Source organism: Lathamus discolor, chromosome 16 (genome assembly GCF_037157495.1).
Source record: "Lathamus discolor isolate bLatDis1 chromosome 16, bLatDis1.hap1, whole genome shotgun sequence".
Taxonomy (NCBI): Eukaryota; Metazoa; Chordata; class Aves; order Psittaciformes; family Psittacidae; genus Lathamus; species Lathamus discolor.
In genome coordinates this window covers 1,597,862-1,612,822 of record NC_088899.1, presented here as the reverse complement: position 1 = coordinate 1,612,822, position 14,961 = coordinate 1,597,862, and the positions used below count along the sequence as shown (strand labels likewise).

At 48.6% G+C, this 14,961-nt stretch overlaps 1 protein-coding gene across 1 annotated transcript in view; it reads left to right on the top strand.

Annotated features, from left to right (window-relative positions):
* PAX7 (paired box 7) overlaps positions 1 to 14,732 on the top strand; it is a 99,848-nt gene extending 85,116 nt beyond the window's left edge. Inside the window, exons 9-11 of the mRNA XM_065696337.1 lie at positions 3,361 to 3,426; positions 10,412 to 10,658; positions 14,617 to 14,732. Coding sequence (XP_065552409.1) covers positions 3,361 to 3,426; positions 10,412 to 10,658; positions 14,617 to 14,732 — 429 coding nt within the window. The remainder of the gene's footprint in view (positions 1 to 3,360; positions 3,427 to 10,411; positions 10,659 to 14,616) is intronic.
* Positions 14,733 to 14,961: the final 229 nt, after the last annotated feature.

Below are 14,961 nucleotides of genomic sequence, written 5' to 3'. Positions count from 1 at the left end.
AGCCAAAATCAAACTGTGCTGAACAAGTAAGAAGGAAGCACCGTTAATGGACCAGGAGCTTCTGCTTCTACACTTCACTGCTCAAAGACTTCACCTCTTTGTGTTGTCCACTCAGATCATCATCATAAATCTACCGAGGTTCCTCAGCACACCCCAGGTTCAGGAGTGCCAAAATACCCAGGGAAGAATTCATGTCATCCCCTGCTTAAGTAAGCATCTATAGCACCACAGGATATCTCCACTCCAAATAGCTTTTAAAGAGCTGGAGGACTCTAAGAGGGATGCTTATGGAAACTCAAATCCTTTAGGGCTTTATCACTTCTGGTGAAAGATTTTGTGCTGCTCTTTATGTGTCTCCATCATTTTTAATAAATCCTGTACGTTTTGCCCCCATCTCTAATGTCTAATGGGCCAGTGTCCAATTAGGAAGGAGTGGATGCAGTGGTGTTTGGATCCCAACCTCATGTTGTGTTCAGTTAGGATCAGGAGCTTGAGATTAAGACTGGGTAGAATTTGGGGGTGGATTTAATGGGACCAGATCCTGCCAGAGTTCTCTCTAGAAAGGATCTCTGGGGTCTCAGGAATGGCAGTAGACAGGAGCTTGTCTCACACGTGAAAGTCCCCTTGACGGTCCCAAGCCTCCCCTTCAAGAAGTGCATTATGAAACTGGCAGTGATCTGTTTGGATCCAGCACAACATGAACTCAGTGTAAAGGTGATCACAAATAATGACCACAAAAGGCTCAATTTTCCCTGGACCATCTCTGAGAATGGACATTTCTGGAGAGAGAGGCAAAGCTTTACTGTGGAAAAGCAGGGGCAGAGGCTGCTGAGCCAGAACACCTCAGCTGTAAGGGTAGTGTGTTTTCAGCACAGATCCACACTTTCTTCTCTTCTCTTTACTACTGTTTGTTTACACAGGTGCTGCACCTGGGTGGATGCAGCTCCCTTATCCCTAAGTTAGATCCTATCAGGGTTTTGCTTCGTGTTTGGCCACAGCAGGCGGCTCCCTGTCTTTGAAAATACCACAGTGCTCCCTAGCAGCAGAGAGAAGTCCGAAGGAAGAGCACATGGTGCTTTGTAGGGCTGTGGAAGGCATTTCCTGGGATTCAGGAGCTGCCATTTTCCTTTGGGTGAGGGAAAAAGAGATCCTGACTTAAAAATTCATCCCTGTGGTAGCCTCAGAAGATCCAAACAGGACCTGCGTTGTTCATTCATTAGGGTAAGCTGGAAAGAGAAACCCTCACCCTAAAGAATGCTCCAAGCTCCCCCCAGAAGTGCAGGGAACTGAGGGAGCAGGGAAACAAGCAGCAGAGGAGCTGGCAATGGGAAATGCTTCTGCTTTTCCCTTTCTTCCATTCTTTTGCCGCCCAAGTTATGAAGTGTTTGGTGCGAGCCCAGCCAGCCCTGCACTTGCTGAACTTATCAGGGTTATTTCATCTCCCCATGACCTCTCTGTATTTACCATGGGAACCCTGGAGGCATTGGCTTTGCTTAACTGGTGTATCTTACACTGCAGTTAAGCTGGACCTTAACTGATTACAGCCCTTGATTGATCAGAGAAAAGAGGGAGAGGAAGAGAAAGAGGAGTCCTAGAGCAGATCCAGGACTATCAGTGCGCCAAGCAGCTTCGCCTGGGGCTGGGATATGCCACTCGGGGGACTCTTTGTAGTGCAGCTCCTTTCACATTTATAGAGGCTCCCCTCCACTCTCCAAAAAGAGAGAGACACAGAGAGAAAAGCAGGAGAAGGGGGAGGGCATGGAGCAGACTCAAAGGATCTCAGGAAATCTTGTTTGGAAGCAGTAAGTCAGCACCCGCACTCCATTACCAGTGTCCGCGGGGGGTTGTGATAGTGAGCGAGCACAGAGCAGCTTAGCTGAGAAATGGGGAAAAAAGAGAGAAATAATCAAATGAGAGAGAGAAATGGAAAGGGAGGAGGGGAATGAGAGGCCTTTCTGTGAATTTGGAGTTGTCTTTGTTAGGCTCGGTCAGCTGGAGGCTGTTGGAGAGAGGAATAACACAAGTTTATCAACCAGTTTGAATTCACTGGGACTTGGTTTTGCTGTGTGATCGCCCCACTCTGCCATTATCCACGTCTGGCAGATGCACAGCGATAGATTTAGGGCTGACTAAGCATGGTTTTGTTTCTTTTTTGGTATTCTGAGTCTCTCACCAAGCCCCAAAAGCTTTTTGTTCCCCGCTGGCCATCAGCATGTCTGAGCTTACCCAGCAACGACCAAGTAGGTGTAGAAGATACAAGCCCAGCCCATTCCCAAAGCCAGACCTAACCTGAGTTCTTCTGCCGGTTTGAAATGTTTAGGCATTCCAGTTTTCCATGGTTGTGCCTTTCTGCTTTCTCATCCCAGGTGACTGTGAGTTCCAAAATGCCACAGACAAGATGCATGTTCCTGCAATTAGGTGTAAAGTTGCTCAGAGATGCTTCGTATCTCCACAAAGGGATTTTCCCTTGGAGAGTTTCCTTTCCAATGCATTCACTTGACTTTCACAGAGAAGCATATTCAGAGGGAAAACAGCATCAGGATAGGGTTTGCTTGTGGTGGCTTCTGTTAAGGCAGACTACTGCCTAGAAATAAGGAGGAGGGGGTGGCTCAGTTTGCTGACCAGCACGTTTGGGAGGCATTGGCCTTCTTTTGGCTATTCTATACAAAATGTCTTAGCAATTCCAATTTAATCAGGAAAAAACACTTCAGGCTTGGTTAACACAAGATGAATAACAATATTGATGGTTAGTAAAGCACAAACTGCCTGTTTTCAGAGGGGAGATACTCAGCAGTGCATGAAAATCAGCCCCTTTGGACAGTTTGAATGGCGAGGTGCTAGTTAGCCTTTTGGCTTGAGTCTCTCCCATTCTGGCTCTTGATTTTGCTTGTTGGTGAAACTGATGCCTATAGAACTGGGCCCCCCTTTGCCTCTAGCAGCCCATACTAGCACAGCATGTCTTTTGGTTTCCTCTCTAGTTATCCAGACTGTTAAAACCTTTGCCATCTGCTTTTATCTAAGTGACAGTAGAGTTGGGGGCCCTAATACGAGGGATGGTAGCTCGTGTTTCTAGATCAAGCAGCTTTTAATGTAGTAATTCCCATTCCCAGTGATGCCTCTGCCCTTCCCCTCCAAATTACACGTCTCCTGCGGGATATCTCATAGCCCTGATTGGATGTGTAACCCCTTGGTGCTTCTGATTTCCTGATGGTATTTCCACTGCAAGAAGAGCCCACTCCTCTTTCCCAGACTATCCAGACTTAAGCCATTTCTCTTACCCTTATAGCTAAGACCTTCCCATTCTTTTGTATAGCTTAGAACTTTCTTTAGACCTTCTCTGTAATTTGTACATCTCTACAGAAGCAGGGTGCCCAAAACAAGATGCAGTGCTCCAGGTGGAACCTCACCATAGCCTTGAACAATCAGGTAATAACTTCCCATCGCCTTTTTTGCTAATTCTCCCCTTGTGCAGCCTGCATTGGTCTGCTTTGCTGCAGCTCACCATCGCATCCCCAGCTCCATCGCATCCCCAGCACCTCCCCAAGCCCTCTCCATCATGAGTGTGTGGCAGTTTCTCATCTATTAAGTGAACAGGTTCATTACAGGATACAGATGCTCACCTCCATTTCACCTGCTGTGTCCTAGACCACTTCCCTATGGCGCTGAAACATCCTTCAGGTGTTTGAAGTCACTGAAAGGCATTGATGATATTTCTGTGTTGATTGGTGACTGTCAAGCTGTTCAGGCACAGGCCTGCAGTAACTGTGACCACTTTGAAGGGATCTCGTATGATCTGTCCCATACAAACCAGAAGGCATTCGGGCACATGGTGTTCTGCTCCCAGCTGTGCTTCTGACACACTTTGGAAAGGCTCTTCACTGGCATCCACATATTTTCCCAGGAAATGGTGAAGGTCAGGAAAATGAGACATTACTGCAATGGAGGAGCAGCCACGTCAGCCCTGGAGTCCTTCCTGCTGAGGAAGAGATTGTGTTAACTCATATAGCTCATGGAACTGTTGGAACAAGTCAGAGGAGGCCACAAGGATGATCAGGGGCTGGAGCAGCTCTCATAAAAAGACGGGCTGAGAATACTGGGTCTGTTCAGGGAAGAGAAGCTGCGTGGAGACCTCAGAGCAGCTTCCAGTGTCTGAAGGGGGCTACAGGGATGCTGGAGGGGGACTCTTCATCAGGGACTGTAGTGATAGGACAAGAGGTAATGGGTTCAAACTGAAACAGGGGAAGTTCAGGTTGGAGATAAGGCAGAAGCTCTTTCCTGTGAGGGTGCTGAGGCGCTGGCACAGGGTGCCCAGAGAAGCTGTGGCTGCCCCATCCCTGGCAGTGCTCAAGGCCAGGTTGGACATGGGGGCTTGAAGCACCCTGCTGTAGTGGAAGGTGTCCCTGCCTGTGGCAGGGGTTGGAACCGGATGAGCTTTAAGGACCCTTCCAACCCAAACTATTTTATGATTTCTAACACACTGTGGGTGGATGGAATATAAATACCTGGCTGGATGAGGCAATGGAACATCATTTCTTAAACTCCAGTCCACTACAAAACAGAACTAGAGAGTTAAACCACATACTCATTTATACCAGTGTGAATTCAGACTGTGCTGGGAGTCAGGGAAGTTACCCTTATGGAAAGCTAATGTGAAGTTTGCTCCCTGGGCCCCAAAACGTAGTTCAAAATGACTTTAGATGGAAGGAACTGCTGTTACCTGGCTCAGAAGTGTGCAAGAAGTGTGAAGCACTGTCTGGATCCTTGGCCTCATTGCAGGATCAGGTTGAATGGGTATATGTACTGCATTGGTTTGGCATATTGGGATACAATTCAGCTGGATGGAATGATTTAGAACATATTCAAAATTAATTGCTTGGTTTTGGGAGTGCAGTGTTAGTGATTGCTACATAAGTCACTTTAGTCCTACCTAGGGGCATATTTGCATATATTTATCTCCTTTCAAGTGATGATCTTTGGGGAAACCGTATTTATCTCCTAACTCTCTTTGGCTTTCAGTAGTCCTACAGTCACCTCTTCATTTTGTTTCCATTTAATGTATGTATAGAATAATCGACTCTTCCTCTTCCCACCAAGTGAAAATGAATCCACAGAGATCAAAAAGCATTAACGTAAGGAAGGGTTGCCTTCTGCAAGAGAGAAAGGAAAGATTAGCTGAACAGGCTGCACAATAAAGATGGAAAAGATTAAGCTGTGTCCCCCCACCAAGTAGGTAAGAAAAGTCTTGGCGCATGAAGCTGAATCGGCCACAAATGGCAGAGACCAAGTCCTCATGGAGGAACTCGGAGGGAATCACTAACTTGGTCGATGCCGTTAATAAATCCATAAGATCCAGCATGTTTCCCAGCATGGCCATCAGGCCCCTGGCAGACTTCCCATTCCCTAGGAAGCAGTGTAAATATTAACACCACAGAAAGCTGAAACAAAGAGATTTCAGCCTACAAACGCTCTTCACACACAATTTCCTAGTGCTTTTTGCCTGATGCAGTATCAAATATTCCAACTGATCACATCTGTGGCATTTCCCAAAGCGAGAAGATCTCTACCCATTCCTAGGAAAGCAGGACCCCAGCCTCAGAAACGCTCCTTGCTGCCAGGAGACCCTTCCTTTGCATTCTTTGTGGACCACGCAGCAGCTTCTCTGGAGTTAACACCCTTCAGCTACTGCAGATCATTTCAGCTTCCCTCGGTTCAGGACTTAGCCAGGCTCAGCAGTTTCTAAATGCAGCATTTCTCTAAGGCAGCCTCTGATTCTGGACGCTTTGTGCTGTGTCAAATCAAGTGTCTGCAAATGGAGACACCACGGAAGCAGTGGTCACTGGAAAATGCTATCCATAGGCTCCTGCCTCCCCATCGCTTTGTTTGCTGGAGTTTGATCTCCTTGTAACACCTCAGTGTCCTGGAGCATCACTGAGTGTAGGTATGTGGCCAGGACCTGATGTCTCTATCAGCTGGGTATCTTAGGAAGCCTAAAGCAAGCTGATAATATGGGCAGGAGGTGGAGGGACTCTGAGGATGTATGGCATGGTCTGGGCTGCTCTGCTACCTCCCATAGAACTCCTGACCACAAAGACCGGTGCTGGGCCAAGGTTCTCTCACAAACCTTTCTTGTAGCTTACAATATCTCTCCCTATCACTTGTCTGCCCCTTGAGCCCCTCCAAACACCCCCAACCACCCCCCCAACCCGAAAATCTGGCGGCCTGATTGCCCACATTGAAGGCCCTAATTGCACTTCCCTTCCCAAAGCCACACTGGTTTATCATAAAGGGTGCACATTTCCCCTGCTGCAGCTTCCATGGCCAGAGGCCCTGAGGCCAGCTCAGAAATGGAGGGAATTAATTACATTTTTTAAACTCCCCTTCTTTTAAAGTATGGGAGAGAGTGATGAAACGTCCCGGGGGGGCGCAGGGGGGAGCTGCAGACATGAGGGTGAGGAGGGAGGCAGCAGCAGGAGGTGAGGGGGGGTGGCTCTTTCATCCGGGAGGGTCTTTGTGCATTAACCTTGGTCTCCCCAACACACGGGGACCTCTACCCCATGACAAATGACCTCTGGAAAGGGTAGAAACAAGGCCAAAGGCTCCTTCCAGCACCGTGGCTGTTATTGACTTAGCCCAAAGTGCAAGCCCACGCCATGCCTGTGACTGATTTGGGACAGCAGCAAAGGGAAAGGAGATGGGGAAAGGGAGAGAGACAAGTGATGAGAAGGAGGGGAAAGGGAAGGCTGTCAATCACTGTGATGGACAGGGAGCAGATTTCCCTCCAGATAAAACCTTACAGATGTGAAGAGGTTATTGATTTTTAGTTAGTGATGATAATGCACCAAGAAGTAATAAATTATAAGCAAGCAAGGTCAAAAAGAAAAGGTAAAAGGACTTTGCATTCTTGAAGAAGGGATTTCTCCAGATGCCCCAGACTTTCCTAAGTTCAAAAGTTGCCTGGAAAATGAGTTTATCCACCTGAAACAAGTGGGTCTGCTGAGGCTGGAGGGCTCATGGAGGGTTATCTGTGCTGGTTCACACTTGTTATTTCTAACACCTTCGTGTCCTGAGGTGGGGAAGATCAGATGTTGTCCTCTAATAAACCTGTGCAAACAGCATCTCATGAGGGCTCAGCCTTACATTGCCTGGAAAAGGCATTCCCATGGTCAGCGTTGCTGGAGGGAATGGTGATTTTGGAACCTCACAGCCGCCCTCAGGTTTTCTCTGCAAGACTCCTCTACCCTACTTCCATGGGAGCATCCAGCAGGGATGTTCATCCTGTAGTCACCTTCCAGCATCTCCCCTCTCCAGCCTCCATACAGTTACATATCCATTCCCCGCCTCGGCACTGCCGTGATGAAAGATTGACATCCTTGTATTTCACCATGGATTTTGAGAGGGAAATTCAGCCTGTCTTGTCCAGAAAGGGTTCTTAGGATGGCTTGAATTGTCCTTCAGAGGTGTCAGTCTCTCTGTAGAGGGATTCTAAAGGATTAGCACTGACCAGAAACTTAACTTCCCATGGCTAAGGTTAGTTGAGTCCTAGCTTAAGTTACTTGCACAAGCCCTTTTGAGTCAGTGGCAGAGCTGGGGTTAGAAATCAGTCCTGATTCTGGCTGATTAAAGCCAATTACTGTCTTTAGTAGGATTTATGCAAGCTTCTTGTCTGAATCTGCAGAGTGTGAATCTGGGTTTCATTTACCAACGTTGCTTTACATCCTCTGTTCTTTTTAGCAGGGCCGTAGCGGAAGTGTTAATATGACTTCTGCTTGCTTTAAGAGCCTTTTCTTTTCCTTGAGTAATATAAAGCAGCTGACTCTTTTGGGGAGACAGCCAGGAGGGAGAGCACTAGAAACCCCTCTGCTCTGTGAATGGTTCCAGTTGCCCTTCATTTGATAGAGCAGGATTTCTTTCAGCACATCCGCAGTCAGGCAGCACTGCCAGACCTGGACAGCTCTGGAAGGGAGAGGAGAAACCTTTGTGCTTCCCAAGCTGGACCTCTCCAACAATAACACATCATTTGTATGTCTGTGTTTTCCAGGAGGATGTTTATTGTTTTAAACATCTGATTCTGCTTGTGACTGAAATCCAATAATGTCTCGTGGCTGCTGTATGTGTGAGTGTCCTGGGTGTCCATCAGGAAAAGCAGTGCAGGGTGTAGCACCTACAGCTGAGGCGATGCTGAAGCTTTGAGGTCTGCAGCCGGTGGGATTGAGGGGCATTCAAGGGAATGCATGGTGGACCCAGATCAAAGTTCATGACCTGGCTTGAGTGGAAGGCTACAAATAACTCTGCAGCTGGAAACCCCCTCTTCAGGCTGCACTCCCATAATTGCCCTGCTGCATAAGCCTTGGGGCAGGGAGGTTTGCATTACATCCCCACAGAAAAGCAGGACAGCCCTATTCTCATATTAATCCACTCTGTCATGCATATTTAAATGCAATGTCCTTTCTTCACCCCTTTCAGTCTTTGGACTGTCATGGGGCAGGGGGTTCCATGGGCACGTTTTGCACAGTGTTATGGCTAAACGGCTTCATTAGATACCTCCAGGCTTAATCACTGTGATTAAGAAGCTGTGCCAGAGGTTCTGGAGAGCTGGAGGTAGCTTAGGCTCTACCTGGAACGTATCTGCCCTGCAGGATAGAGGCAGCTCAGCCAGTTTTAACTTCTGGGGACCAGCAGCAAACTCTGAGCTCAGTGCAGGCTGAAAACCCTGAAGGAGGAGAGGTGAAATGAGCCCTCTGAGCTCTCTGCTGCTGGCACTGTGCTGCTGGTGCAAAGCTTTTTACCTTGTCTCGGCACCACGTTGCAGACAACCCCAGTGGTCAGCGTTAGATTGATTTTCCAGGCTTTTCAACTAACGCCCTCCCCAGAACCTCCCCACTGCCTCCCCCTCCACGGGGGTCCAGCCACCCCTGCTCCCAAATTCCCTTCCCAGACAAATGCCTGGGAAGGATCTCAGGCCGGCCAAGTCGGGAGGTGGCATCACATCAAGGGAAAGCATCTTTGCAGGGCTTCTGAGTCCTTCCGGGGGGAGGAGAAGCTTTAGAAAGCAAAGGCCAGCATGTAGCTGGTTATTCAGGCTAAGCCCCAGCTCCGGCAGGAAGGTGAGGGAGGAGGGAATGGGGAAGGTGTCGGGGTGAGCAGGAAGGGGAGACGCGGCTCTATACAACCCCGCTTGTGTCCTTCCAGAGAATGTATCCCCTGCACAATAGCTCACCAGGCCTCTGGTGGGGGATAAAGGGCTCATTTTACCACTTGCCAGGCTCCAAATATTTCCAATTTGCCACTTTAATTGATGTCAATAAGGTTATGCTCAATTCGGAGGGGTTCAGCCGCTCGGCATCTGAGCACGGGCCTGGCCCCCTGAGGTGAGGGCCTGTCCCCGCTCCCCCCTCCTTCCCCAGCACAACTCCAGCAAGATCAACCCAAGAGGCACCAGGAATTCCCTTCCTTCCCTCGCCACGGCCCCGCTCCTGCAAACTCTTTCCACTTTTAACTTGGCAGCCCGGGGGTAATTTGGCTGATTGCAGAAGGCAATTGCATTAGAGCGCTGGCGGATCAGGGTCCTTATGTGAAGGCCAGTGGGCAGCAGCTTACCCCAAAGTCACCCGCAGGAACAAATCCGGCATTTTTTGTTGCAAAAGAGGAAAAAAGTTCATCTGTTTTCAGGTCTCAAAGCAGGAAGAGCGTTTGTGTGCAAATTTAATTACATTTTCCAAGCAAGCACTCCACTGAAATGAGCCGAACCAGGACCTGTTCTCCTTTAACATTGGAGGGGAAAGAGAACTTTGACTTTTTAGTTCCTAAAGCTGAATCCGTATCAAAGCCAGAAAGGGGTTGCATCTGGTTTGACTGGGGACCTTTGCAGACCAAGCCCCAGAGACCTCCAAAGAACGGAGCTGTCTTCAGTGTCCCTTTTGGAAGACAGGGATTTTTTGCTCCCTGTCTTCTGTGTCTCTGAGGGCAGTGCTTAGGAAGGGAGGGATGCTTGTCCTCAGTTCATGGCAGTATGTGCTAAACAGGTTTGTCCCAAGTTTCTTCCTTTCTCCAGTCTTCATTCTGAGCAGCACTAACGCTGTAACAGGACTAACACAACAGCTAACATTGTTGGCAGGTCAGCAAAGAATGACCAAGATGGAGTGTACCTTAAAGGAGCTTCTCAGTTATCCCTATTAAGGACTCTCATTAGTCCTAAGGACTAAGCATTAGAGCCAACTCTGGGGTCTGTGTGTTGTTTTGGGTGGAAGCAGACCTTCATTCTACAGCCTGGCCAAACCTATTTTGATATTGTCTCTTACGGTGATAGAGCACCATCGTATGTGCACTGTTGCTCCCTAGTATGCATGAAGGCAGCTGCACACCCCCCTTTTCTCCTCCAGCCGCTGACATGTTGTCTCCTGTGTCTCTGCAGGTGATGAGCATCCTGAGCAACCCCAGCGGGGTTCCTCCACAGCCCCAGGCTGACTTCTCCATCTCTCCCCTTCACGGTGGCTTGGACACCACCAACTCCATCTCTGCCAGCTGCAGCCAGCGGAGCGACTCCATTAAGTCCGTGGACAGCCTCCCGACTTCCCAGTCCTACTGTCCTCCCACCTACAGCACCACCAGTTACAGCGTGGATCCAGTGGCTGGCTACCAGTATGGACAGTATGGACAAAGTAAGTGCTCTGATCTCATTCCCCCCGTACAAGGATCAGGAGAAGAGAGGGGGGGAATGTAAGAAGTTATAGGTATTGTATTGGAAGGGATTTCTATAGAAATCATAGAATGGTTTGGTTTGGAGAGGACCTTAAGATCATCTAGTTCCAACCCCCTGCCATGGACAGAGGCATCTCAGACTAGACCTGTCCAGCCTGGCATTGAGCACTGCCAGGGATGGAGCATTTACCACTTCTTTGGGCAGCCTGTTCCAGTGCCTCTCCACCCTCACAGTAAAGACCAGTAAAGAAATCTGTCCATCTAGAGAATAAAAGGGAATGTGCTCATCAGACACAGACAAGAGATTGCTCCACAGAGCCTCCCCAACAGCCTCACAGTCCAGTTCAAAAGTCCCCACTGAAATATTTTAGGTGCAACATTTCTATTAGAAAAAGACAGCTTCCAAACCTGTCTCCTTCCATCTCCAATTCTTGCTTCTCCAAAAGCCCTACAACGTGTTCACCCTGCTCAGCCAAAGGAAAGCTGGGATTTTAATGCTATTCCTTTGTGTATGTGTCTCTTCCTCTCCTGCCCTCCATCAGGCAAGGGCTGGGCCTGTACCCCAAGGTTTTGCTCCAACACACATCAAGGCAATGCCTGTCAACTGGGCTGTGCTTTGCAAAAGCTGAAGTGAGCCTGGAATTGTAATTCTGAAGCTAAACCCCAGCCCTGAAAGGCAGAGGGACCCGGGGAGGGTCTGTTTCTGCTCCCGAATGCTTGGGTCACACAAACACCAGCAAGCCTGGCAAAGGGCTCACCTGCTGGTGTTAAACTAATAATAAGTGTGGTGGTGTGAGAGAGTGATCCGCAGAGGGTTAAAGGTGCATCCTCTTCCTCCGGGAGCACTCGGGCTTTGCCCATAGCTTGTCCTCAGTGACCTTTCCTTCCATTTGGCTGTGGCTTTTTATTCCCCTCTCCGTCACAGCCCTTTAATGTCTTTAACTTCTCCAGCTAAATGAGAACCGGCTGTGGCGGCAGACGGGATCAATAGCTGCTTCCCCACAGCCCCCCTCTTTTTGGTTTTCGGGAGTTTGATCTGTGACCCCTTGACCTTCCCCTCGCTTCTGGATGTGAGGCTGGACACACGTGCTATTGATAAAAATCTTAAACAAATTCCAATACCATGGATTTCCAATAAAGATTCCCCTGGGCAAGACGTTAGTCACACCCATGTGTGTAAAAAATAAAGTAAGGAGGACGAGCGACGTTTTCCTTCTCCAGCAAAGGAGGAGAAAAGAGAAAGAAGGGTTTGTCTTGCTTTGCTGCAAGAATTTTCACTTGGGCCTCTCCTCATGCTGATGAACAACTGCTCAGCAGCCCTATTTATGGTGTCATTTGCCCTGCTTTCCTGATTGCTGTCACAGCGCTCCCTTTTTTCTGCTGGACACCATTCTATTTGCCAGTCCAGTTCAGAACCCACTGGGCTCGGTTTGAAACAGGAATGTTTTCCTATTAATAGTCAGGAGAGCTCAGCAGCAAGCCTTGTTGGTCCAGCAATGTCCCGTGCTTAGAGACGTGCAGGTCACTAGTGATGAAGGAGTTCTTCCTGCTGGGGCAAGGAAGGTAGGTGAGAAACCATCACACACCATCCATGGTGCCACTGCTTCCCAGTGCCAGGAGCTGGGGTCCCCCTCAGCACAGTGGCCAAAGCCAGAGCCACACTGCACTGCAGGTGCAGGACAAACCAGCAGTGGCTATTCTAAGGTGAAAACTAGATTATTGTGAAATCCCACATGTGAACACATCTGCCTATAGATATTTGCATTTACAGCTGTGCAAGGGCAATATATAAGTCTGCTCCACTATAAACTTTCTTATAATGAGCCCCATTTACAATAATCTCTGTGTGTGGAAACAGTTTTCATTGGTAATGAGTCCTGTCAGAGCAATCACTTACATGAAGATGCCCTTGATATAGCAACACTTTTCCTTGTCCCGGTGCATGTTGTGTTCAGCAGATACTTCAATTCTTCCTGCTTTTTAATTCTTCTCTGTTTCTTTTCAAATGCTGACCTCCACAAAACCATTTATTGATGTTCAGTTCAAATCATATGTTTCTTCCTTTTATGATGCAGCAAAGAAGTATCAGAACTCTTTTTAATGAACGCTGATACAATAAAAATGGGAGGTTACTATAATTTGGGGTGGGCTCTGTATGACAGGGGATGTGACCAGGGCTGGTAAATAAGAGCTCTGTAACTTTAATAGGCTTTGGAACTGACTTGCAGGGAGTCTCTTCCCGTACTTCTTGCCTCATTCTTTGCTTTAGAAACCCAAACCCAGACACACTTTCTCTCTCACATAAGCAAATAAACACCCAGAGTACTTCTGGTGGGTTTCTGGTTTTATTTTGGCTTCCACTGTATTAAACCAACGCATTGTATTTTGACTTCTGGCGGGGGATACCCTGGTGCCTTTCAGCTCTTCCCACAAAAGCAGTATTTGGAGGTTAGCAAGTTTGTTATAGAAGGGTGGGATTGCCATCAAATTCCATTTTTCCCAGAGCTCTGGCTGTTTACCTCCTTCCCTTCCCAAGCACCCATCTGAATTCACCGAGAGCACAGGTGACAACAGCAACAGAGGCCCAACCCCATCCACAGTGTGGCTGAGGAGTGAATTTCCTCTGTACCTGCATCCTCTCAAAGACATATTTCATGTGGTTACCTGACATATCAGGGGACCAAGGTCTGGATGAGAGCCATAGTTTGGGGTCTAATCCTGTGTACACCCCACCCTTGAAGCTGGAGGCACCATAACACAACATTACAGAGCCAAGCACCCAAGTTGTGCTACCCCAGCTACAACCAGCTCCACTTGCCTCACTGAGCTCCTTCCAGACCCTGCTGCCTGCAGAAGCTCCCCAGACCACCTCCCTTCAGCCCCACAGAACTCACCCTGAGGCGAGCCTGCCCTGTCCCAGCCGGTGAGGACCAGGGATGCCAGATTAATGTGGCCCTCTCAGTTCCCAAAGGCTGGAGCTGTGTTAATGATGCCGGTGATGGAACGCAGAAGCGTGAAAAGAATTCTAATAGATATGACAAGTCTAATAAGAATTTGTGTCTGGAAGGGACCTCCTCTGGGGCAGGTGCCTGACAAGACGTTGATGGCTGAAATTTGTTTACTCATTGGCACCGATTGTACATCTCCTGCCAGCTCCTTATTAATCTAATTTGAGACATTAAAGCTAGTGAAAGGGAAAGACTTTGACTGAAGCTCAGCTAATGAGCAATGTCACCATCCTGCCCCTGGTCCTCTTCCCCCTCAGACCATGGGGCAGTCAGGCAAGCTGGGATACAGGTTAAGCATCACCTCAGGACTTATGGCTGCTGTTTCTCACCCATATGGAGATAAGCAAAGTGCTTTCCCTTAGGAAGGGTGGATGGAGGCAGGCAGCAGAGCTTGCAGAGATGAGTCAGCATACAGCAGTGAGTCAGATTCAAGCCTTGACCAGCCTTGCTGAGCTTCCATTGGAATCTCTGGAGTCATTTACACCGAGTGCAGGAGTTGGCTTTGCCACTTTGAGACGATACAGGGAGGTGAGGCTGGAAGGCTTATCCCACTGGCTTTCTGCTCAGGCTCATCTTCGGGCAACTGCCTTGGAAACACCATTTTCATTGGCAGAAGTAGAGTTTTAGCTCTTTTCGTGGAGCGATTCAAGGGGCTGCAGCAGCACACACAGCGAAAACTCTGAACATCAGCTTAACCCCAGCAGCATCTGTGCCATCAGGTATTTCTGGCAGGACCATCACCCATTTGCAGGACCCTCATGTCTGTGATAACCACTGCACTGAGCCTCTTTGTATGAGTCTGTTTGCAATCTCTATTGGTTACACACACTTTGATGCTGAAAGCCTCCTTCCACTGCATGCTAACATTGTGCTGTTTTCTCACCCTCCTCTTTTTTCCCCTCCTCTTCAGCTGCTGTTGATTATTTGGCCAAGAACGTGAGTCTGTCCACACAGCGCAGGATGAAGCTCGGAGAACATTCAGCCGTTCTGGGCCTCCTACCAGTAGAGACAGGCCAAGCTTACTGAAGAGTCCGACTGTGCCAACAGCCCACTCCAGCAACTTGGTAGCACTGGAGAAACACCACCAGCCTTCCAGGGATCTACCTGTACCCAGACCCTTCTCCTTCAGAATTCCCTTCCATCTTGCACCAACTTGAGCTGTGAAGGAGACGGGAAAGAAGGGGAAGGCTCTCCAAGTCTCCAGCTCCTCCTCATTCCAGAGGCAAGCCTGGCCTCTGTGACCTGACTCCTCCTG